Raw genomic sequence first — 25,126 nt, forward strand, 5'->3', positions numbered from 1 at the left:
AGTACTTGCACATTATTGGCTTTAGCTCAAGTTCAAGCATACTTCACACAGGTTGCTCTCATTCTAGAGTACCCCTAATGAAAAGCATTGCCATATATAATGTTCTAGGCCTTATAGCATCTCACATGTGAATTCATCCCCTAGTCATATAGACCATCCCAAGCATGCTCGAACAAAATATAAGCAGCAACACTCTAACAATTTTAAGCACATGATCTTATGCACCGATGCAATTTAATATTGACACCCATGCCTTCACCAAACCAATTCTCCACATGTGACTAACCCAAAGGAACATTCAAATTGATAGCCCAATTATGCTTCATTAGAATTTACTTGAACTAATCAAGGGCTTATTCATACATTTTAACGACTCCAAAATCAGCAATATTGAGTGACATATATCTCTAGCTACTGACTTCAAAATCCAATCTCCACCGTTCAAAGTGAAGAACCACATGTTATGGACCACTTGTCAAAATTTCACCTAAATCGGACGGTTAACGAACCGAGAAATGCAGTTTTACGAAAACTGCACGAACCAGAAAAATTGGTGGCGCCTAGCGCCCATAATCAAACGACTGGCGCCCGACGAGACTAAACTACCGCCCGGTGGTTACTATTGCGCGAAATGTACGAAAAACAACATTTTTCATGAATTAACACACCACGCACCTCTGGTGTGGCGCCTGGCGGCCAATATGGTGCCGCTAGGCGGTTCCTACACCTGCGAACCTTGCCTCGTTCACAACAACTCTGATTTCATTCAATTTACCGACTCAAAAGGTTGAACTCACATGTTTAGGTTCATGATCCATTCCTAAAGCTTTCAATAAGTAAAATTCCATTAACCTTTTCCCTTTAATTTAGTGCGACTATGAAATCCCCAATTCCGCATAAACCCTATCCCCTCAATTCCATTCACGAGTTCATGCAACTTCCATCAATTTAGGAACTGTAAACCATAATTCGTCATGCAATTCATATATATGCAATAAGAACACCACCCACTACCACAACATCACTGACAACACATCAAAACGAGAGAAAAATAACAACAGTGACAATAGAGCCTGGCGGTTCCCTCCCGGTCGCCAGGCGGATTATACGAAAACCCAGAAACTGGGTGCAACCACATGTGCCGCCTGGCGGCAGTTCATGCGCCGCCAGGCGGTTTCTGGAAACATCCCAGAAAACGCAACAGAACCAGGATTCAAAGCTTTCACAATCCAACCATGATCCAGGACACAACTTTATACGATATCAAAATTAAATCACGCAATAGGAACTCCCCTAACCTGAAATTCCTTCGCTTAAAATGATACGCTTGCGTTCTTTCCTTGAATTCCAACAACTCCTCAAGCTCTCCCGCTGTCCAGCCCTTCAATCCCCCTCTCTACTCCCCATCTCTCTCTGAATTCGTACAACCCTCAATACCCCAATTGTGCAGACTCCAAAACTCAGCCCCTTTGAATGCCTTAACGTTCAATCCCCCTCTCTACTCCCCATCTCTCTCTGAATTCGTACAACCCTCAATACCCCAATTGTGCAAACTCCAAAACTCAGCCCCTTTGAATGCCTTAACGTGGCTGAATATTTTAAGAAATGAATATCTCTTTTACTAGCGGGATCCGGGGAAAGAATAGGAAACGTGATTTCATTATATTTCTGACCAGGAACAGGGCCTACTACAAGAATATTTTTTTTTGTAGGGCGATAGTTTTGAAAAGACAGATTGCTTATCTTCTCTTTAATCTCAGGCGAAATACGATCGGGGGGTGCCAATTCAAAACCTTCCGGTAAAATAAGAACAGCCCCCACATTCAAAGTTCCCTTTTTACCATTAGCTAGAACTTGTTTCACTTGCATATCATAAGGAATTCGAACAACTGCTTCAAATACAGTATCAGGAAGTACTCTCTACTCCCCATCTCTCTCTGAATTCGTACAACCCTCAATACCCCAATTGTGCAAACTCCAAAACTCAGCCCCTTTGAATGCCTTAACGTGGCTGCTGGTATTCTACCTCCTCTCTTCTTTGCCAAAAATCAAGTTTAGCAAAAAGAAAACTTAATTTAGGTCTCACCAAGGTTTGAACCACCAACCTTGCAAATATTAAGTCAATGCTAAACCATCAAGCCAATTCATGTTTCTTGCCAACTAACATAACTCAAATACTATATTCTTACCTAACACACACATTCATATTATTAAAACAATAATAATTAAATAACACATAATTGACATACCTAGGACTCGAACCCAAGTCCTCTCACACAACCAAAGTACTCTCAACCATTTGAGCTAGTACTTTTCCACATCACATCAACCATTATTAAATGCCATAAAGGCGTCCACGACCCGCATTTATTAACTAATTATTTATATAATTAATTAAATTTCACGGGTCTTATAATTTTCATCCTAATTTTCCAAAATTGGTAATTAATGCCACTAAACATAGGGGGTCTATGAATTGAGGCACCTTCACCAAAGGGTAACTTGTTTTCAGCCATTTCAAGTAGTTCAAAATAGATTTAGGACCTTACTTGATCAAATTTCAAGTACCTTGCTCTAGATACCAATTGTTAGTTTTGAAATGGTTGAAAAGCCAAGAAGGGGGGTTAATTGGCTAGTTAAAACTTTAGGCTATCTTTGCAATCTAACAACCACCTTTAATTGAATCAAATAGATCACCAAGTTAGGATGCAAACAGTACTGAACTATATACACTTTCAATCGATCAAAAACAGAGTTAACAGATTGATTTTACTAAACAGATTCTGTTCTAGTATAATCAATCGATTGAAACTGAAAAATAGTCGACTAAAATACTGGGAAAAATGCAGAAATGCGAATTTGAATTTTAGATCAGAAATAATGCTCAAGAATGATCAAGACCAATTCCAAATGATTATACAAACATGCTCAATGCTTAAGATTCTATGAAAACATGCAAGAACATCAAAAAGATTATTAAAGCACAAGTTCTTGAAACTTTAAAATGAAAATGCAAGAGAGAAAGGTTAGAGAAGAGAGGACACCACAAATTTTTATACTGGTTCACTCAAACCTGAGCTACATCTAGTTTGTCAAGGCAACCTTAGCTTGACTTTGCACTATTTCAAAAGTTTTACAAAGTATCCACCCTTACACTTCCAAAATATGGAAAAACACCACAAAAGACTCTTGAATCACACAAGAATCATACCAGCACAGCAAGAACCCTCTTGCAGACCTGGAAAACCACCAGGCACACACACAAAGCTTGAGAAAGATCAAACCTCAGTGGTAGCACAACCTTGCCCCCCACAAACCACTTTCTCCAAGCTTCAAACCAAGCCAAAAGCTTCAAGAATTGATCCAAGATCAATCTTCAACAGCTACAACACCTATGATCACGAAGGAGAGAGTTTCCACAAGTTTCCAGAACCAAATTATGCTCTAAAATGATCAACAGACTTCTCTTTCGAAAATCACAGCTTTTATAGTCAAACTGTTACGAAATTTAACAGGTTGATTTTCAAATCAATCGGTTGATTTCACTTGACTTAAGTGAAATCAGTCGATTAAAGACTAAATCAACTGATTGAATTTGTTGCTGTTTAAGACTACTGCAGCCAACCTTTTAACTTGTTAAAAAGTCATTCAACAGATTAAAAGAGATATTTTAACCTGTTGAAAAACCATTCAACAGATTAAAAACACACAAAAGACCAAACTACATCTAATTAATGCTTTAAGGTCTACAACATGAATTACAAACTACAAGCACACTTTCTTAATGATGTAAGTACATGGAGAGCACACATTCCAGCCTTGATCACCATGGATATCATCAAATCTCCTTTCCTTCATCAATGTAGACTTCATTCCAATGTTTATGGCTTCAAGATAGTTGAAAAGATTAAAAACACACAAAAGACCAAACTACAGCTAATTAATGCTTTAAGGTCAACAACATGAATTACAAACTACTTTATGGCTTCAAGATAGTTCAAAAGAGCTTCATTCAATCTTCATTAAATCTTCAAGAAGCAAACTACTTGGCTTCTCATGTCAACACAATTGAGTCCCAAAACCTCCCTCAGTTGTCAACATCCTCAAATTCGTGCAACCCCATTTATTAACAAAAAGTGAGTTTAAAATTGAGTCCATCCAGGTTCAAACCCACCCCATGCTAAAGCGAAATCAACACAGCTCCAACATAATGCTAAAACAATAGAAATTAAATAACACACAAATGGCATACATAGGATTCAAACCCAAGTCCTTTCACACAACCAAAGTACTCTCAACCGCTTGAGCTAGCACTTTTCCACATCATGCTCATTAGAATTTAATGTCATAAATACACTACCTACCCGTATTTATTAATTAATTATTTATTTAATTAATTAAATTTCGCGGATCTCACAACTGCCACATTGTCTGTGAAAAAGTTACTACTTTAAAGGTGATACTGAGAAGTGTCATATGTAAAATTAATAATATGCGCAAAAACAGATTATTTTCACGAGTAAATACATAAGTGTGGTACAAACAAATGACTATATGTAGACAGCAAGGTGAAATGTTAAATTTTCCATTCTCTTCTTTTCTCCTCCTCTCCCACGTTCCATACTTTCCTTTACCTCCACTCCATATTTATCTTCCACTTCCACCCCCACCCTATCTTCTTTTTCCACCTCCAACTCTACCCCATCTTCTTCCACCTCCACCCTCAATAACATTCACAAGTATCCATTAAAACAAATGGAAAGATCACAATAATATAAAATGTAAAGAAGAAGATGGGAATCAATGATGAAAGACGTGAATATAAGTTTCGGATTCAATAGTCCAAGTGCATTCTGTATTGTATAATTTATAATGCAAAATTACATTATAATTGTATAAGTTGGAATTTAATTTTACATTATGAATTGTACAATTCATAATGCAAATTTACATTGTGGATTATACAATCCGAAATGCACACGGATTGTAAAATCGAAAATGATAATTACAATAAGCATATAATTGGAATTTTAAAAAATATGGAAAATGAGTAAAGAAATATGGGGTGAAGAAATAAATTCTCTTTAAATTATTATGAATTCGATTTCACAAATTTTATTTTTTTCCACCCTTACCCTGAACATTCAAACAGATGAAGCCAAGGATAGAAAAACCATAATTAAAAAGTGATAAGAATTTTGTAATTGCCTATAGAAAATGTTCTATAACATTGACAAACAAATTTGTCCTTTAAACTTTCAAATTCCTAAAACCTAGAACGTATGCATGTTGCTGCCAAAGCAAATTAATATATATATATATATATATATATATATATTAAATTACACATTGAAATATCTTCTCTATCTTAATTAATGAATATTTTGAGAGATTCCTTAATGCATGAAGGAAAGAAAAAATGTGTTTAGGAGATTCAGAATATATAAATGATGAAGATATTTGGAAAGCAATATTGACATTATTTTCAATTTAAAATTTTAAACAATAAGTATATGTGCATCTTTATTCTTATATGTTGTTATTTTTTTTTTATTTCTACTTAGAGTAAAATTTGAAATAAAACATGATTCCAACCCTTAATATATGAGATACCATATATACAAGTCTACATACTAAACTTTGAACTAGTCAAAGTTCATAAGGAATTGGCCGACCTAATCAAATTCCTTGAATCACTCTGTCACAACAGAAGAAAAATTCTAATGATATTTTATGTCTTCACAATGTGAAGACTACAAATCATGAATGTCTTTATTCTTGTTAGAATTCAAGAACAAATTTCAAACATGAAATCAAAAATAACTTTGCATTTTCATATATAACATCGAATTCCGTTTCAATAAGATAATATGAATGGGAAGTTTTAGTCTACCTACGTACCAAGTCTTTCAAATTACAATGGCTTCCTTTAATACAATCAACATGGTATATAAATATGAATTCTCAGTGAGTTTGATGTTTGTTTCTCAATGAATTTCATGAGCTCTGATAAAACCACCCGTCCACTTTGATACTAAATATCAGAAGTTGAGTCTAATGTAAAGGAGAATAAGAAACAATGAAGCTTTGAGTCTAATGTGAACGTAATAAGAAACAATATGAAGCTGAGTATAATGAAGGAGGATACGAAATAGCAAAAAGGAAGAATAAAGAAAATTGCCTAAATCAGGATAGAATATAAAAGCTTATCAGTTTTAAATGAACCCACGTAGAATAGAAACACAAAAAAAAAAAGGGGCAAGCTATGGAATACGGAAAATCATAAATCAGCTCACTAAAATTTATTTGACTTCCATAAATATGTCATTTGAATTGGCGTCAAAGATAGAATTTACATTCCAGAACTCAATCCATAAGTGTTGAAGCTTCTTTTGTGCGAGTTTGATCTCCGAGGAAATAGTGGAACCATGACCACTGATGAAACCACAAGTTCTACTCTGATCTTTTGCATCAAAACCTCCGAATCGAAGATTTTCTTTCTTTCTCATTCAGTGCATTGGTGTTAGTTCAGATCAGTAGTTATGAGATGGGATTCAGTCCTTTCAACATGTACAGTCTATTTTCAGCATTTCAAATTGATAACAAGCAGTATGAGAAGTTCAACCTCCGCATGCTGAGATATAACTTTCAGATGCATTCAACCAAAATCCGGTCCATCAAACACAAAAGTGATGACCTGCTAAAGGGAAGTATATTACAATTTCCATTAACACAAGAATAATGGGAAAAACAAAACTTCAGATATGTGTAGCAGAGAATTTGAAATCGCTATCAGTTTAAGGGCCAGTTATATACCAGGACGCAAACTTGACAGGAAAATCAATAAAAAGAGGTAAACCAAGATGCTCTCCTAGTTGGTTTGTGGTTTGTATAGCTTTTCATACGCCACATTAAACCCCATGAAAAGGCTTCCAACTAAAATTCGTCCTGTTGAGATCTAATTCAAAGTTGAATTTAAATCTAACAGGTGTAGTTTCTCTTAGCCAATCCGGCTTATCTGAAAAACAAATAGCAGTTTTCTAGAGTCATGAATTTAATTTTGTCCTCAACCAGCTGTTTGATGTATTTAACATAAAACTACTATAAGTTTCAGTTTAAAAAAAAAAACATGAATGGATTACATCAATTCAATTTACCCTCTCAAAAGAAATTTCAGTGGAAATCATCTGTCTTCTATATTCACCACAATACTAAGCAGAATCTTGGCAGCGATAGACAAACTACTAAGAATGAGAAAAAGACCTGAAGTAAGGCATTTAAATTAAATTGACACGAATGTTCACACCAAATAAAATATATAGAAAAAGTTAGGTTTCGTTTAGACTTGCAATTCCAGTCAAGTATCAAACTGAACAATTAACTAATTTAAGACTAGTTGAACGAAAAAATTAACTTAAATTTGAAAGAACAAAGACATGAAATGAAAGACAACATTGACAACAATAGTTTTTCATGGTTAGAGGTTGATGACGTAAGTTAAAGAAGGAGAATTGCCGGCTCATAATCCTTGCTCGTTAAATCCATCTACCGTCAATCTTTATTCCACGTACATGGCAAATTTTAGGCCAAATTTCTCGGTCTTTCTTGTGGCATAGTTTTTGCAGGGACATCCCTTATGCTTAATTTTATTAGAGATACAGGCAGTCTTTCTCTCGCAATATTCTCCAGCTTCTTACAACTTTCAATGTACAATTCCTGTAGCAACGTGAGTAGGAGAAAGCCCTTACGCTCCAATGTCTCCAGAGTTGACAAGTAATAGAGCCACAGATACTTAAGGTAGGGAGAGAGCAAACTCTCCTCCGGAAAGGAGTTCATGCATACTCATGTTTTACTGGTTAGTAGTTTCTCACAATTCGTGATCAAAACTGTTCTCAAGTCAGGTGACATAGCCCCTCTAGGGAATGACTCAATTTGTTGGCAGTTGGATACGCTAAGATATTCCATCTTTGGGAGAAGAGTTCCCATCCGATCGGGCAACGACTTCGACTTCTCACAATCATAAACACTTAAACGAGTCAAATTGGGTGCAAACAATCCTTCTCCGGGAATGACTCAAAGTTGGGGCAGTTGCTACTATCAAAACTCTTCAACGACTTTGACCTTCAGACCAAAAGTGATTCCATATTTATACAGTCTTTGATAACAAGACATTTTAGATTTGGAAAGGTAGCCAATGGAAGAGACATGAGCGAATCACAACTATTCATTATGCAGGAATACAATCACCTGGAAATGATATGGCTGATGAACAATTCTGTAATGTTAAAGATTTGAGGCAAGTAGGTTGGATGTTAGTGATGGCCTCCATCATGGACTCCATCATTTGGCTTCTGGTAGAAGTGGGCTTTAGGCCTAACCCAACCCCACAAAACTAGCTTGTAAGGTGAGATTTTTACCTCACTTATATATTATGAAATTGCCTTATCTCTTGTCGATGTGGAACTTCCAACAGTCTCCTTCTACATCTATACTTTCCACCAAAAGGGGAAACTCATGAAAGGTTACTTTGTTTTTGTTATGTATCATTAATGTTTGAAGGGTGGGAACCCTTGTAGAGTAGGAAGGTGATTTGGCAAATCTCCCCTTAGTTTGGGGCAATCACATATGTAAAGATACTTAAGCATAGGAAAATCTTTTGAACCAAAGGCACTTCACATTTCCCAACTAGGCATGCGAAAAATTTCTAGTTGCTCGAGAGAGGGAAAGGGTATCACAGATGAGCAATCTTCGACCATCATTTAATAAAGCAAATATCGAGTGCTTTAAGTGCCACAAACTAGGTCACTTTCAATATGAGTATATGAAGAGTTCTTACTTGTGGCATATGAAGAATATATGAAGAGTTGCATCAAACCATCCATGAAGAAGTATGGTTTCTAAACTCCAGCTACAACAATCACATGACAGACAACAGGGAGTGGTTTACCGAAATGGAAAGATGGAAAGGGTGATTATCCAGAACGGTAAAGCTTGAAAATAATACTACCATGACATTGGTAGGTAAAGGCAATATCTGTGTACAAATTATTGGTATTACACGAGTAATATATGATGCTTACCTTGTCACTGATCTTAAAAATAATTTATTAAGCTTAGGACAACTTCAAGAAAAGGGTTTGTCCATATTAATACAACATGCCAATTGTAAACTATCTCATCAAGAGAGGGGTTAATCATGCACACAAGCATGAAGGAAAAACTTTTGAACCAAAGGCACACCATATTTCCCCACCAATTCAATTTGGAAGTTGATGCTATTGTGTTTACCTCTAGACCCTTTTAAGGATAGATGGTTAATATGTTTCTTATCCATTATCCTGACCTCTAATGCTTTTTCGCATTTGGTAACATTTTCCAGTTCCACAATAGAAAAAGAACCATGGAGATTCTCTATATGCTTGCCCATAATATTGAAATCCAACTTCTGTAATTGATTTACTTTCCCCATTCTTTTAGCCATCTCTTTTATGTATGGCATTAGGCAACTTAGTCAGCTTAAAGCAATATCATACAATTTCAAAGTTTGTAGATTGCATAAATTACACAATGACTCCGACAAAGTTTCAATAGTTGTACTAGAGAGATTTATATAACATAAATGGATCAATTCACCAATTAAATCAGGCAGTTTTCATAGTTGAATGGAGAATCTTTATAATTCATTTTTGGTTTCTTTCCCAAGTTCATCAGCTTTAAATAGAATTGCCCACTGTTTAACTTTGTCTATTATATCCAATGTGGGACTTTGACTCACACTTGGACTATTTCCATTCGGTGACCCCTTTTTGTTATGGTTATGGTTCTATATGGTTATATGACATTAGTCTTACACATATAAGACCTTAGACACCACTTTTACACCAAAACCTTAAGGCAATGTTGTTATGGGTCTTTATTCTTTTATAGTGTTTAACTTTGTCTATTATATTCGATGTGGGACTTTGACTCATACTTGAACTATTCCCAACCGTCATGCATAAGAAAATAATCACCCAAAGTCCTAACGACCTTCACATTGAGAAAAGGATCTCGAAACCAAATCATCAAAATACTCGTCACCCACTTCTTCTAAAGTCTTTCATTTTTTGGATGCTCTTACAATATCTTTAGCCATCCTGTTGCAAGTGGTATATTATTTATCTTTATATATATTAATTAAACATCATACCAGGACCTTGCGGACCCAAGATGATATCAAAAAGCAAATGAGCACACTATTGATTTGAACTTGAATTATGCCAGTTCTGTTTTACCCATACCAGATTTTTATTGCAGCCTTTCACATATTTAGTCAACAACGACCGCGTGTTCTACATTACATCATTAACCATATTTGCAACAGATTAGAATTTTGCTCTGTTTTTATAATTATTTTTCTTATATGCTTATAGGAAAGGAAATAAGAAAATCACTAGGTAAAATCAATTTATATACCTTACCTTAAAGAAAATTTAGATTACAAGTAAAATGAAAAACTAGTATTTCATTTAACAAGTCTTGATTCTCGACAATTGAATTTTTAATTAATATACCCATCATGAATTTTAAAAGGCATCGGACTATGAACCTTGTCCTTGAAAACGGAAAAAGCAGTAGACATTTCAACTAAGCATCTTGAATCTCAACCATCAAAATTTTAAACAAATATCCAACGGTTTATTTTGATGGCAGGTACGGACAGAGCGTAGAAAATTGGAGTGAAGAGCGTTAAGTAAAGTGAAGTCTTGCAGCGAATTTCATCTCTTTGTGTTTTATTTGCTACTCTGATCATCACTCGTTGCTGTTGAGATCATGGCATTAGCTGTGGTAGGTGGTGCGCTCCTTTCTGCTTTCATTGACGTTCTTTTTGACAGGCTAGCTTCTCCTGAGCTTGTCAATTTGATCCGTGGGAAGAAGCCTGACAAGTTGCTTCAAAAGGTGGAGAAGCAGCTGATAGTTATTAGAGTTGTGCTTGCTGATGCTGAGAATCGACAAATCACAGACCCCAATGTCAAAAAGTGGCTAGATGTTCTCAAAGATCTTGTCTACGAGGTTGATGACTTACTTGATGAAGTTTCTACTAAAGCTGCTGCTCAAAAGGAGTTACGCAATTCCTTTTCTCGCCTTTTCAAAAGGAACAAGATTGTTAGTATTAGTAAGATCGAAGACATAGTTGAAAGATTGGATGACATTTTAAAACAAAAGGAGAGTCTCGGTTTGAAAGATATTCCAGTGGAGTGCTATCAGCCATGGAAAGCTCATCAAACATCTTTGGAAGATGGTTATGGTATGTACGGTAGAGATAAAGATAAGGAAGCCATATTGAAAATGGTGTTAGAGGATAGCACTGATGGTGAACCGGTGTCTGTGATCCCTATTGTAGGCATGGGTGGGGTTGGAAAAACCACTTTGGCAAGATCTGTGTTCAACGATGACAAATTGAAGCAGCAGATATTTGATTTAAAGGCATGGGTTTGTGTTTCTGATTTATTTGATATTGTGAAGGTCACTAGAACTATGATAGAAGAAATTACCCGAAAGGCTTGTAAATTGAGTGATCTAAATGCCCTTCAACTTGAGTTGACGGACAAACTGAAAGGTAAGAGATTCTTGATTGTCTTGGATGATGTTTGGATCGAGGATTGTGACAATTGGAGTTGTCTTACAAAACCATTTCTAAGCGGGATTAGGGGCAGTAAAGTTCTGGTCACAACTCGCAATGAAAATGTAGCGGTTGCAGTGTCTTTTCATACTGTTGAAGTATATCGTCTAAACAAATTGTCAACTGAAGATTGTTGGTTGGTGTTTGCAAACCATGCATTTCCTCTCTCAGTAGACAGTCGAAGTAGAGGAACTCTAGAAAAGATTGGAAAGGAGATTGTTAAAAAGTGCAATGGGTTGCCTTTAGCTGCACAGTCACTTGGAGGAATGTTGAGAAGAAAACACACCGTTAGGGATTGGAATAATGTACTCGAAAGTGACATTTGGAAACTTCCTGAAGGTCAATGTAAAATTATTCCAGCACTTAGTATTAGTTATAATTATCTCCCTCCACATTTGAAACGGTGTTTTGTTTATTGCTCACTGTATCCCAAAGATTTTAATTTTAAAAAGGATGAACTGATCCAGTTGTGCATGGCAGAAGATCTTGTAATAGCACCAAACAAAGGAAAGACATTAGAAGAAGTTGGTGACGAGTATTTTGATGATTTGGTTTTGAGATCTTTTTTTCAACTTTCATACAGTTGGGCTCGGGGTAGTTATTTTGTAATGCATGACCTTATGCATGATCTAGCAGCATTCCTTGGAGGGAAATTCTATTTCAGAGCAGATGAACTTGGAAAAAAAACAAAAATCGATAGAAAAACTCGTCATTTGTCATTTACTAGATTCAGTGATCCAGTCTCGGACATTGAAGTTTTTGACATAGTAAAATTTCCAAGAACTTTTTTGCTGTTCAAATTTAAAGATTCTCTATTCAACAATGAAAAGGCACCACGTATTGTAGTGTCGATGCTTAAGTACTTGAGAGTTTTGTCCTTCTCTTACTTCCAAGGTCTGTTTGCTCTGCCTGATTCAATTGGTGAATTGATCCATTTGCGTTATCTAAATCTATCGTTTACAAGTATAAAAACTCTGCCGGAGTCATTGTGTAATTTGTGGAATCTACAGACTTTGAAGTTGTCTTTTTGCCGAGAGTTGACTAAGTTGCCTAGTGACTTGCAAAATCTTGTAAACTTGTGTTATCTTGAAATTCTCGAAACTCCCATAAAACAGAGGCCTAAAAGAATGGGAAAACTAAATAAATTACAGAAGTTGGATTTCTATGTTGTGGGCAAGCATATAGAGAATAGCATCAAAGAATTGGGAGGACTTCCAAATCTAAGTGGTCGGTTTTCTATTAAGGCACTGGAAAATGTTAAGCAATAGAAGCCAGCGTAATGGATAAAAAGCATATTTACGCTCTATCCTTGGAATGGTCTGTAGGTAATGATAATAACATCAACTTCGAAACTGAAATCGCTGTTAATAGCGGGTTATAAAGGAGCCAGATTTCCAGATTGAGTAGCGAATTTTTCCTACCGCTACATTCAAGTGTAAGTTTACATAGTTGTAAGAACTGTTGCATGCTTCCTTCAATGGGGCAACTACCATCTCTCAAGTCTCTCCATATTTCACGCATGAATTCCGTGAAGACTATTGAGGAAGGCTTTCATAAGAACGAAGATGGTTCATCTGTGACGCTCTTTCCCTCCCTTGAATGCCTACAAATTAGTTATATGCCTTGTTTGGAGTTGTGGAATTTCTTTGATTCAGAAGCTTTTCCTGTGCTTGAGTCTCTTTATATTAATGACTGCCCCAACCTAAGAGGAGATTTGCCAAAAAACCTACCTTGCTCTGCTATATCTCCAGATTAAAAATTGCGAGCTTCTTGTCTCTTCTGTCCCAAGGGCTCCCATCCATGACTAGGGGTAGTTATTTTGTAATGCATGACCTTATGCATGATCTAGCAGCATTCCTTGGCGGGGAGTTCTATTTCAGAGCAGATGAACTTGGAAAAAAAACAATAATCGATAGAAAAGCTCGTCATTTGTCATTTACCAGATTCAGTGATCCAGTCTCGGATATTGAAGTTTTTGACATAGTAAAATTTCCAAGAACTTTTTTGCTGTTTAATTTTAAAGATTCTCTATTCAACAATGAAAAGGGACCGCTTATTGTAGTGTCGATGCTCAAGTACTTGAGAGTTTTGTCGTTCTCTCGCTTCCAAGGTCTGTTTGGTCTGCCAGATTCAATTGGTGAATTGATTCATTTGCGTTATTTAAATCTAAATCGTACAAGTATAAAAACTCTGCCGGAATCATTGTGTAATTTGTGCAATCTACAAACTTTGAAGTTGTCTTATTGCCCAGAGTTGACTAAGTTGCCTAGTGACATGCAAAATCTTGTAAACTTGTGTTATCTTGAAATTCTGAACACTCCCATTAAAGAGATGCCTAAAAGAATGGGAAAACTGAATAAATTACAGAGGTTGGATTTCTATATTGTGGGCAAGCATATAGAGAATAGCATCAAAGAATTGGGAGGACTTCCAAATCTAAGTGGGTCGTTTGCTATTAAGGCACTGGAAAATGTTACCAAAGGCGAAGAAGCAATAGAAGCCAATATAATGGATAAAAAGCATATTTACGATCTATCCTTGGAATGGTCTATAGGTAATGATAATAGCATCAACTTCGAAACTGAATTAGATGTACTCAGCAAGTTAAAACCTCATCAAGACCTGAAATCATTGTTAATAGCGGGTTATAATGGAGCCAAATTTCCAGATTGGGTAGGGAATTTTTCCTACGGCAACATGACAAGTGTAAGTTTATATAATTGTGACAACTGTTGCATGCTTCCTTCAATGGGGCAACTACCATCTCTCAAGTCTCTCTGGATTTCACGCATGAATTCCGTGAAGACTATTGAAGAAGGCTTTCATAAGAACGAAGATGGTTCATCTGTGACTCTATTTCCCTCTCTTGAATGGCTACAGATTTCTTATATGCCTTGTTTGGAGGTGTTGAATTTCTTTGATTCAGAAGCTTTTCCTGTGCTTGAGTCTCTTTATATTAATTACTGCCCCAACCTAAGGGGAGATTTGCCAGAAAACCTACCTGCTCTGAAATCTCTCAACATTAAAATTTGCGAGCTTCTTGTCTCTTCTGTCACAAGGGCTCCCACCCTTCGAAGATTAGAGATACACAAAAGCAACAACGTAGTGTTTCATGAGTTTCCTCTTTTGGTGGAAAGTATAGACGTAGAAGGAGGCCCAATGGTAGAGTCCATGATGGAGGCCATCACTAACATCCAACCTACTTGCCTCCAATCTTTAACATTACAGAATTGTTCGTCAGCCATATCATTTCCAGGTGATTGTCTTCCTGCATTTCTGAAAACTCTTGAGATCAGTGGTTTAAAGAAACTGAAATTCCCTACTCAACACAAACACGAATCACTAACATCACTGTCAATAAATAATAGTTGTGAATCGCTAACATCTCTTCAATTGGCTATCTTCCCAAGCTGTGAAAATATGGAATCCCTTTTGGTCTCAGGGTCAGAATCGTTGAAGAGTTTGAATTCTTTAGAGATTGAACAATGTCCCAACTTTGTATCATTCCCGGGAGAGGGATTTTGTGCACCCAATTTGACTCGTTTCCTAATTTGTGATTGTGAGAAGTTGAAGTCGTTGCCCGATCAAATGAGAACTCTTCTTCCAAAAATGGAATATCTTAACATATCTAACTGCCAACAAATAGAGTCATTCCCTGAAGAGGGTATGCCACCTAACATGAGAACAGTTTGGATCGAAAATTGTGAGAAACTACTAAGAAGTAAAACATGGGTATGCATGGACATGGTTACCTCTCTCTATCTGTGTGGTCCATGTGATGGCCTCAACTCCTTCCCGGAGGAGGCTTTGCTGCCTCCCTCCCTTACGTCTCTGGTTCTACGTGATTTTTCAAGTCTGGAGACGTTGGACAGCAAGGGCTTTCTCCATCTCACTTCGCTACGAGAATTGGACATTGTAAATTGTAAAAAGCTGGAGAATATCACAGGAGAAAGGCTGCCTTCCGCTCTAATAAAATTAAGCATACGGGACTGTCCATTACTGCAAAAACGATGCCACAAGAAGGACCGTAAAATTTGGCCTAAAATCTGCCATGTCCGTGGGATAAAGATGGACGATAGATGGATTCAATGAACAAGGATGATGAGCAGGTAATTCTCCTTCTTTCACTTACCTCATCAACCTCTAACTTAATTTCATGTCTTTCTCCTTTCAAGAAATCTAACTTAATTATTGCATTAGCGTAAAGGAAACCTTACATTTTCTATATATTTTATTCACAGTGCGCATTCACGCCATCTTAATTTAGACGTAGTCATTGTAGTAGTGAATAGTGATCTTCTTTTTTTTTCTTTACAGTTTGTCTGCGTGGTCAATGCCAAGATTCTGCTTAGTATATTGTGGTGAATATGTGAGACAGATCATTTCCAGTGAAATTAATTTGGAGGGGTAAATTGAATTAATGTCATCCGGTCATGTTTTTTGAACACAAGTTTATAAAAGTTTTATATAACGTAAAGGAAACAGCTGGTTGAGGTCAAAATTAAATTCATGACCAGAAAGGTGTATTTGTTTTTCAGACATGCTAGATTGGCTTGGAGAAACTGCGCCTGTATATGGATTTGAATTCAACTTTGAATAAGATCTCAACAGATTGAATTTTAGATGGAAGCCTTTTCATGAGGTACAATGTGGTGGATTGAAAGCTATACAAACTAACTAGAAGCATCTTTGTTATTGCTTTTGCAGTCAGGCATATGCCTCCGTGTCGGAAGTTTTGTTTTTCCCATTATTATTGTATAATAGGAAATTGTAATATACTGCTGTTGGGATTTTTAGGGCTCTTGAAAATATGAGATATATGAGAGATATATGTGATATGTTATGGAAGAACATGTTTTTGTATTTTATTGATATACTCTATATATATATATATAGAGCAAAATATAACGAAATATCAATATTTAGAATATCTCACTCCTAATCTAAAATAATAACTAATTTCTAAAACTGAAACATATCTCTAAAACTGAAATATTTTCTAAAAACTAATTTAAATAAAAAAATATTAAGTAATATTCTCAACAACTGCTGCCTTTTAGCAGGTCATCACTTTTGTGTTTGATTAACTGATGGATTTGGGTTGGATGCATCTGAAAGTTGTATCCCAGTATGAGGAAGTTCAATTTCTCATACTGCTTCTTATGCATTTGAAACGCTGAAAATAGACTGTACATGTTGAAAGGACTGAATCCACTTATCACCAACACTAATGCACTGAATGAGAAAGAAAGGAAATCTTCCATTCAGAGCTTTTGATGCAAAAGATCAGAGTAGAAGTTGTGGTTTCATCAGTCACACATGGTTCCAGTATTTCCTCTCAGATCAAACTCGTATAAGAGAAGCTTCAGTACCTATGGATTGTTTCTGCCATGTAAATTCTATCTTTAACGCCAATTCAAATGACATATTTTTGGAAGTCAAATAAATTTTAGGATGAAACTTCGCTACAATAGCTCAGTCTAATGATAGCCATGAATTTCTTTTCTTTTCATACATTCGAAATGTCATAAATTCACAATACTCTCATATTTCTTTTCTTTACTTTATCAGGATGCAATCTTGTAACCACCTAAACAGTTCAACCTTGTACAATTTTTTATAGCAGAATAGAAAGCATCAAGTAGTGTTCTGATTTATGATTTTCCATAATCCATAATTTGCCCCTTTATTTTTCAGAGTTAACAATTAGTATATATTATTATGAATATATACTCCTCGGTAGAGGACTAGCAAGAACGCATGAAGAAGACATACCGAAAGAGGTTAACTGAGGAAGTATCAGCCATAAAGAAAAATAATGTTAGGGGAAGTCAACATGTAGACACATGTACGAGTACATCTCGACTTTGTAAAAACAAATAAATATTTAATTTGTTGCCTTTTAAAAAATAAAATAAGAATAATAAAATAAAAATATTTATCACTTTAGAATGATATTGATGATCGATCAAGAGAACGATGATGTAAACATATAATAATTCTTAATTTTGAGTACACTTTGAAAACTTTAGTTTTTTATGTTTTTAGTTTAAGTTACAATAGGAATCAGTATTGACATAATTTTAGTTTATTAAAAAATATTTGATTTCACTTTAAAATAAAAGATCAATGACATTTGAATGTCACAAAATATTTAAATTAGTTACTGCAAATATTTAATAGTAGTACTTTTAAAATGTTATTTTCTATTGAAAAAATAGTTACAAAAGACTTTCGTAACACTTCTATACTATACATATTTATTAAAAAAATATTACTAAAATTTTTTTACAACTTTTTAAAAATGTTGCATTTGTATTGAAAAAATATACGACTAAAGGTTTTTAATAAGGTTTTTATGAATACACTATTAATAGGTAAAATTGTCATTAAAAGTCATTAAGAATATAAGTATATCTGATATTTGAAAAAAGAAATGTTACGGGTAACATTTTTCATGTACGGATTACGTTAATTCAATTAACTCTCTGAAATGAAATTTAAGTAGAAATTATCTGTTTCCCATATAAATCACAATTCTAAGCAGAATCTTGGTACCGATTACACAAACAAAGAGGTAAGAATAAGAAAAAGAACAGTGATCACTTCTGCAATAAGTACCTTTAAATTAAAATGAGAAGAATGCTCACTGTAAATAAAATATATAAAAAAAAAAAGTTAGATTTCATTTAGGCTTGCAATTCCAGTCAACTATCGAATCAAAAATTAACTAATTTAAAATTAGTTGAATGCAGTAATTGACTTAAATTTGAAAGGAAGAAGACATGAAATGAAAAACAATATTGAAAAAAAATAGTTTTTCATGGTTAGATCTATCTACCATCAATCTCTAGCACACGGACATGGCAGATTTTAGGCCAAATTTCACAGTCCTTCTTATGGCATCGTTCGTGCAGTAAGGGACATCCGTTGATGCTTAATTTCATTAGAGAGACAGGAAGACTTTCTCCACCAATATTCTTTAACTTTTCACAATTTTGAATGTCCAATTCTCGTAGCGACGTGAGATGAAGAAAGCCCTTGCACTCCAACGTCTCCAGACTTGTGAAGTTATGGAGACTTAGAGACGTAAGAGAGGGAGGCAGCAAAGCCTCCTCCGGGAAGGAGTTGATGCCATCACATGGACCACACACACCGAGAGAGGTAACCATGTCCATGCATACCCATGCTTTACTGCTTAGTAGTTTCTCACAATTTTCGATCCAAACTGTTATGTTAGGTGGCATACCCCCTTCAGGGAATGACTCTATTAGTTGGCAGTTGGATATGTTAAGATATTCCAGATTTGGGAGAAGACTTCCCATCTGATTGGGCAACGACTTCAACTTCTCACAATCAAAAACACTGAAACCCCTCAAATTGGGCGCAGACAATCCCTCTCCCAGGAATGATACAAAGCTGGGACAGTGTTGAATCATCAAAGACTTCAAACTCTTCAACGACTCTGACCCTGAGACCAAAACTGATTCCATATTTTCACAGCTTCTGATATCAAGATGAGTCAGACTTGGAAATATAGCCAATGGAAGAGACATGAGCGAATCACAACTATTCTTTACTTTTAGTGATTCCAGTAATTCGTGCTTGTGTTGCATCGGGAATTTCAATTTGTTTAAATCACGGACATCAAGAGCTTTCAGCGATGCAGGAAGACGATCACCTGGAAAAGATATGGCTGACGAACACTTTCGTAATGTTAAATATTTGAGGCAAGTAGGTTGGCTATTAGTCATGGCCTCCATCATGGACTCCACCGTTGGTCCTCCTTCTACGTCTATAAATTTCACCAAAAGAGGAAACTCATGAAACGTTACTTTGTTGGTGTTACATATCTCTATTGTTCGAAGGCTGGGAGCCCTTGGGACAGAAGAAACAAGAAGCTCGCAATTTCTAATGATAAGTCTTTGCAGAGCGGGAAGGTGATTTGGAAAAGCTCCCCTTAGTTTTGGGCAATCAAATATAAAAATATCCTTCAGCACAGGAAAAGCTTCTGAAGCAAATGCAGTCCACACCTCCCAACTAGGCATGCGAAAAATGTGTAGAGATTCAAGGGAGGGAAAGGGTATAGCAGATGAACAATCTTCGGTCTTGTAAAATCCTGCATCAATAGTCTTCACCGAATTCATGTCTGAAATACAGAGGCGCTTGAGAGATGGTAGTTGCCCCATTGAAGGAAGCATGCAACAGTTGTTACAATTATATAAACTTACACTTGTCATGTAGCGGTAGGAAAAATTCCCCACCCACTCTGGAAATATGGTTCCTTTATAACCAATTATTAACAGCGTTTGCAGGTCTCGGTGAGGTTGTAATTTTCCGAGTACATCTAATTCAATTTGGAAGTCGATGCTATTGTCGTTACCTATAGACCATTTTAAGGATAGATGGTTAATATGCTTCTTGTCCATTATACTGGCTTCTATTGCTTCTTCGCCTTTCGTAACATTTTCCAGTGCCTTAATACAAAACGAACCACAGAGATTTGGAAGTCCTCCCAGTTCTTTGATGCTATTCTCTTTACGCTTACCCACAATATACAAATCCAACTTCTGTAATTGATTTAATTTCCCCATTCTTTTAGGCATCTCTTTTATGGGAGATTGATGAATTTCCAGATGACGCAAGTTTACAAGATTTTGCATGGCAATAGGCAACTGAATCAGCTTTGGGCAATAAACCAACTTCAAAGTTTGTAGATTGCACAAACTACATAATGAATCCGGCAAAGTTTCTATACTTGTATGAGATAAATTTAGATAACGCAAATGAATCAATTCACCAATTGAATCAGGCAGAACAAACAGACTTTTGAAGACACAAAACGATAAAACTCTCAAGTACTTAAGCATCGACACTACAGAATATGGTGCCTTTTCGTTGTTGAGTGGAGAATCTTTATAATTGATCACCAAGAAAGTTCTGGTAAATTTTACTGTGTCAAAACCTTCAATATCCGATACTGGTTCACTAAATCTTGTAAATGACAAGTGACGAGTCTTTCTATTGATTTTGGTTTCCTTCCCAATTTCATCTGCTCTGAAATAGAATTCCCCGCCAATGAATGTTGCTAGATCATGCATGAGGTCATGCATTACGAAACAATCATCCCCATTCGATCCACTTCCACATTGAAAAAAAGATCTTGAAACCAAATCATAAAAATACTCATGACCAACTTCTTCTAAAGTCTTTCCTTTCTTTGGTGCTTTTACAAGATCTTCAGCCATCCATAGCTGGATCAGTTCATCTTTATCGAATGCATAATCTTTGGGGTACAGTGAGCAATAAACAAAACACCGTTTTAAATGTGGAGGGAGATAATGATAACTAATCCTGAGTGCTGGAATAATTTTACACTGACTTTCAGGAAGTTCCCAAATGTCACTTTCAAGTACGTTATTCCAATCCCTAACAGCGTTTTTTCTTCTCAACATTCCTCCAAGTGACTGTGCAGCTAAAGGCAACCCATTACACTTTTTAACAATCTCCTTTCCGATCTTTTCTAGAGTTTCTCTATCCTCGCAGGCTTCTGAGGGAGGAAATGCATGGTTTGCAAACACCAACCAACAATCTTCATTTGTCAATTTATTTAGACGATATACTTCAACTCTATGAAAAGGCACTGCAGCCGCTACATTTTCATTGCGGGTTGTGACCACAACTTTACTGCCCTTGGACCCGCTTAGAAATGGTTTTGTAAGAAAACTCCAATTGTCACAATCCTCGATCCAAACATCATCCAAGACAATCAAGAATCTTTTACCTTTCAGTTTCTCTGTCAACTCAAGTTGAAGGGCATTTAGATCACTCAATTTACAAGCCTTTCGGGTAATTTCCTCTATCATAGTTCTTGTGACCTTCACAATATCAAATAAATCAGAAACACAAACCCATGCCTTTAAATCAAATATCTGCTGCTTCAATTTGTCATCGTTGAACACAGATCTTGCCAAAGTGGTTTTTCCAACCCCACCCATGCCTACAATAGGGATCACAGACACCGGTTCACCATCAGTGCTATCCTCTAACACCATTTTCAATATGGCTTCCTTATCTTTATCTCTACCGTACATACCATAACCATCTTCTAAAGATGTTTGATGAGCTTTCCATGGCTGATAGCACTCCACTGGAATATCTTTCAAATCAAGACACTCCTTTTGTTTTAGAAGATCATCTAACTTTTCAACCATCTCTTCCAACTTACTAATACTAACAATCTTCTTCTTTATGAAAAGACGAGAAAAGGAATTGCTTACCTCCTTTTGAGTGGCAGCTTTGGTAGAAACTTCATCAAGTAAGTCATCAACCTCGTAGACAAGATCTCTGAGAAGATCGAGCCAGTCTTTGACATCGGAGTTTGAGATCTGTCTCTTCTCAGCATCAGCAAGCACAACTTTAACCACAAGCAGCTGGCTCTTCATCTTTTGAAGCAATTTGTCAGGCTTCTTTCCACGGATGAAATTGACGAACTCGGGGGAAGCTAGTCTGTCAAAAAGAACGTCAATGAAAGCAGAAAGGAGTGCACCACCTACCACAGCTAATGCCATGATCTCAACAACAAACAAGTGATCGTGAGAACGGAACGAAACTGTTTCGGGAGAAACTGCGTTGGTTATTGGCAGATTTGATCTGAAAAGAAAAAGGAATTTCAGTGAACTCTCTTCACTTTAACTTGCACAGCTCTGTCAGGAACATACCTTCAAAATGAACCGTTAGATATATGATATATTAGTAACGTTGGGAACCCAACAAGTAAAAGATCCGACGATGGTTATTGAAGATGCGTGCCCGAAAAACTCAGTGGTGGTGGGTTTAGTTTTTTAAAAGACAAAGTTCATGTTTCAATGCATTTTGAACGCGGAATCTGTGGAAATGTGTCAGTTTTGCAATTGTTCAGATTGATATATTAATTAAAACTTCAATGGTTGAGATTGAGACCCTGAAATAAATTACCAGTTTTAATTTTATTTCAAAGACTTTAAGTGTATTAGTTGATTTTAGTTAATTAAAGAATTCAATATATTTACTTTTTTTTCTTTTTCAGTGTGCATGAAAAGTAAAAATTACGAAACAGGAGTCAAATTCGTTGTAATTGAGCGAAATCTAAGAATTGACACAATATATAGTAAATTCAGAACTCTGGCTTTCATCCGTAATGTTCATATGCAAGAAATGATTGGCTTATGAGGGTTTGCAACGTTTGTCTTGAGTGTGCACAGAGCATATTCGCTCACATAATAAATCAAATATTATGCCAATGTTTGAGTTAAGTACTATTAATTCATTTGCCCTAGGTTATTTCTTCCAATGCACAATTTGATCGAAATTTGCAAATATATTTGGATCGAGAGAAATTTGAGAATTCAACGTAATCCAAAATCACAAACAATTCTTGCTCGGTATGTTTTGTGTTTAAGATACATTGAAAACCGGTGACATCGTAGTCTTTTCAGGCCAAAAAAAATTCGTAATGTCTAGACAAATTAAATATCCATATTCAGGATCGACTCACGGATAAACAATATAAACACTCGTATTAGACCTTAAACAGAAACGTACTTTTTTAAGTACTAACTAGCTTTAGACTCGTGTGTATATTTTTTTTTAATTTATATTAATAAATTAATATAATTATTATTTTATTTAAAATATTAATTTAATTATTAATTATATTCAAGTATTGTAATTATGTATAAATATAAGTATAATACTTAAAAAAGTATAATACAAAAAGAATCAATTATAATTATTTTTTATTCATAATAATAATTATTTTAATAATTAATAATTTTTTATTTTACAAATTAGTATTTAATTTCGTCCATACAGTAACTAATAACATTTTTGTAACTAAAATTAATTATTATTTTAGAATTTTTTTTAGTGTATTATATTAAAATAAAATACATATACTCATATTTAGAATAAATATGTTATTAATAATTATAATAAACTTTTTTAGCGTCGATAATATTAGATTTTAGATGTTATATATATATATATATATATATATATATATATATATATATATATATATATATATATATATATATAAACAGTAAATTATATATTTTGTTACTAATGTAGAAATGATTTTGAAATTATTATTCTACTTACTTATTTGTTCAAGTTTTATGTGTTTATTGGTCTAATTTTCAGATACTCATGCTTAGTTCATCGTAAAAAAAAAATACTAATACTATTAATATCAGCACCGATATTAATAATAATAATAATAATAATAATCTATAAAAATATATAAAGAGATATTCTTTTTTTATTTTCATATTTTATTTTTTTTTTAGTTTTACTCTTAATTATTATTTTAAAAATTATTTATTTTATAAATAGTTTATTTTAGAAACCTCTTCTTTAATAGTTATTTTAAAAATTTCTTTTGCGTACATATTTTATTTTTTAATTTTACATTTAACAACTATTTTAAAAATTAATTATATATTCTTTATTAATTTTAACAAATCTTTATAAAAATTATAAAATGCGAACACACATATATTGTCGTGTGTGCATGTGTTTTGGCTTATTATAATAATAGTAATAATAATAGTAATAATAATAATAATAATAATAATAATAATAATAATAATAATAGCAAAAGATAAATAATAAATTATGAGTATTTTTATATAATAAATTAATTAAAATTAAATAAAATTATTTTAATATTGATTTTATTATGTTAAAATAATACATTATTAAAAGTACTGTTAAAACATATCTATTTTAACAATTGGTACCGGTGTTGGTTAATCACACTTTAATTGATTAGAAATATCCTGAATATGTCTAATATATCTCAAACCTTTGTTGAAGGGACATCCATCAATAGATCACCTTTGTTTGCTGGTGAAAACTATCCTTTTTGGAAAATTAGAATGAAAATCTTTCTTGAATTAGTGGACAAAGGGGTATGGGATGCTGTGGTAAATGGACCTTTTCAACCAGTTAAAACTGTGAAAGACAAAATTGTCCCCTAAGAGTTCTCACAATGGACTTCTGATGAAAATTAGAGAGCATACTATGATGTTAGAGCCAAGAACATTATATCTTCTGCACTAACTTTGGATGAATTTCACAAGGTATCTGTGGGTGAACCGGCTAAGGAAATGTGGGATGTCTTGAAAGTAACCCATGAGGGCATGGATGAAGTCAAGAGGTAAAGGAAGAACACTCTCATTCAAGAGTATGAAATGTTCATAATGAAGGCTGGAGAAAGCATATGTGATGTTCAAAAAATATTTACACATATAGTAAATCACCTCCTAGCTCTTGGCAAAACCTTTGACAAGGAAGAACTCAACATCAAAATATTGGCGAGTTTAAATAGAACATGGCAGCCCAAAGTAATAGCAATATCTGAATCCAAAGATCTCACTAGCATGAACATAACCACTCTCTTTGGAAAATTGAGGGAACATG

At 34.9% G+C, this 25,126-nt stretch overlaps 2 protein-coding genes across 3 annotated transcripts; one reads left to right on the forward strand and one right to left on the reverse strand.

The window, feature by feature from the left end:
- Positions 1-10,753: 10,753 nt before the first annotated feature.
- LOC114167030 (putative disease resistance protein At3g14460) lies at positions 10,754-16,378 on the forward strand. The gene is made up of 3 exons (XM_028051940.1): positions 10,754-12,715; positions 13,914-15,771; positions 16,202-16,378. Exons 1-2 carry the CDS (start codon positions 10,813-10,815, stop codon positions 15,752-15,754), a joined length of 3,744 nt encoding a protein of 1,247 aa, XP_027907741.1. The 5' UTR covers positions 10,754-10,812; the 3' UTR covers positions 15,755-15,771; positions 16,202-16,378.
- A 2,000-nt stretch (positions 16,379-18,378) lies between these two features.
- LOC114167029 (putative disease resistance protein At3g14460) lies at positions 18,379-22,553 on the reverse strand. 2 transcript variants are annotated; one of them, XM_028051938.1, is made up of 2 exons: positions 22,384-22,553; positions 18,379-22,315 (listed from the first exon to the last, which is right to left on the reverse strand). In XM_028051938.1, exon 2 carries the CDS (start codon positions 22,231-22,233, stop codon positions 18,496-18,498), a length of 3,738 nt encoding a protein of 1,245 aa, XP_027907739.1. In that variant the 5' UTR covers positions 22,234-22,315; positions 22,384-22,553; the 3' UTR covers positions 18,379-18,495. The 2 variants fall into 2 exon arrangements, with proteins under 2 accessions (XP_027907739.1, XP_027907740.1); XM_028051939.1 differs by lacking the exon at positions 22,384-22,553 and having other exon boundaries at positions 18,379-21,992; positions 22,026-22,377.
- Between the last annotated feature and the right edge of the window lie 2,573 nt (positions 22,554-25,126).

This window comes from Vigna unguiculata, chromosome 10 (genome assembly GCF_004118075.2).
Source record: "Vigna unguiculata cultivar IT97K-499-35 chromosome 10, ASM411807v1, whole genome shotgun sequence".
Classification (NCBI taxonomy): domain Eukaryota; kingdom Viridiplantae; phylum Streptophyta; class Magnoliopsida; order Fabales; family Fabaceae; genus Vigna; species Vigna unguiculata.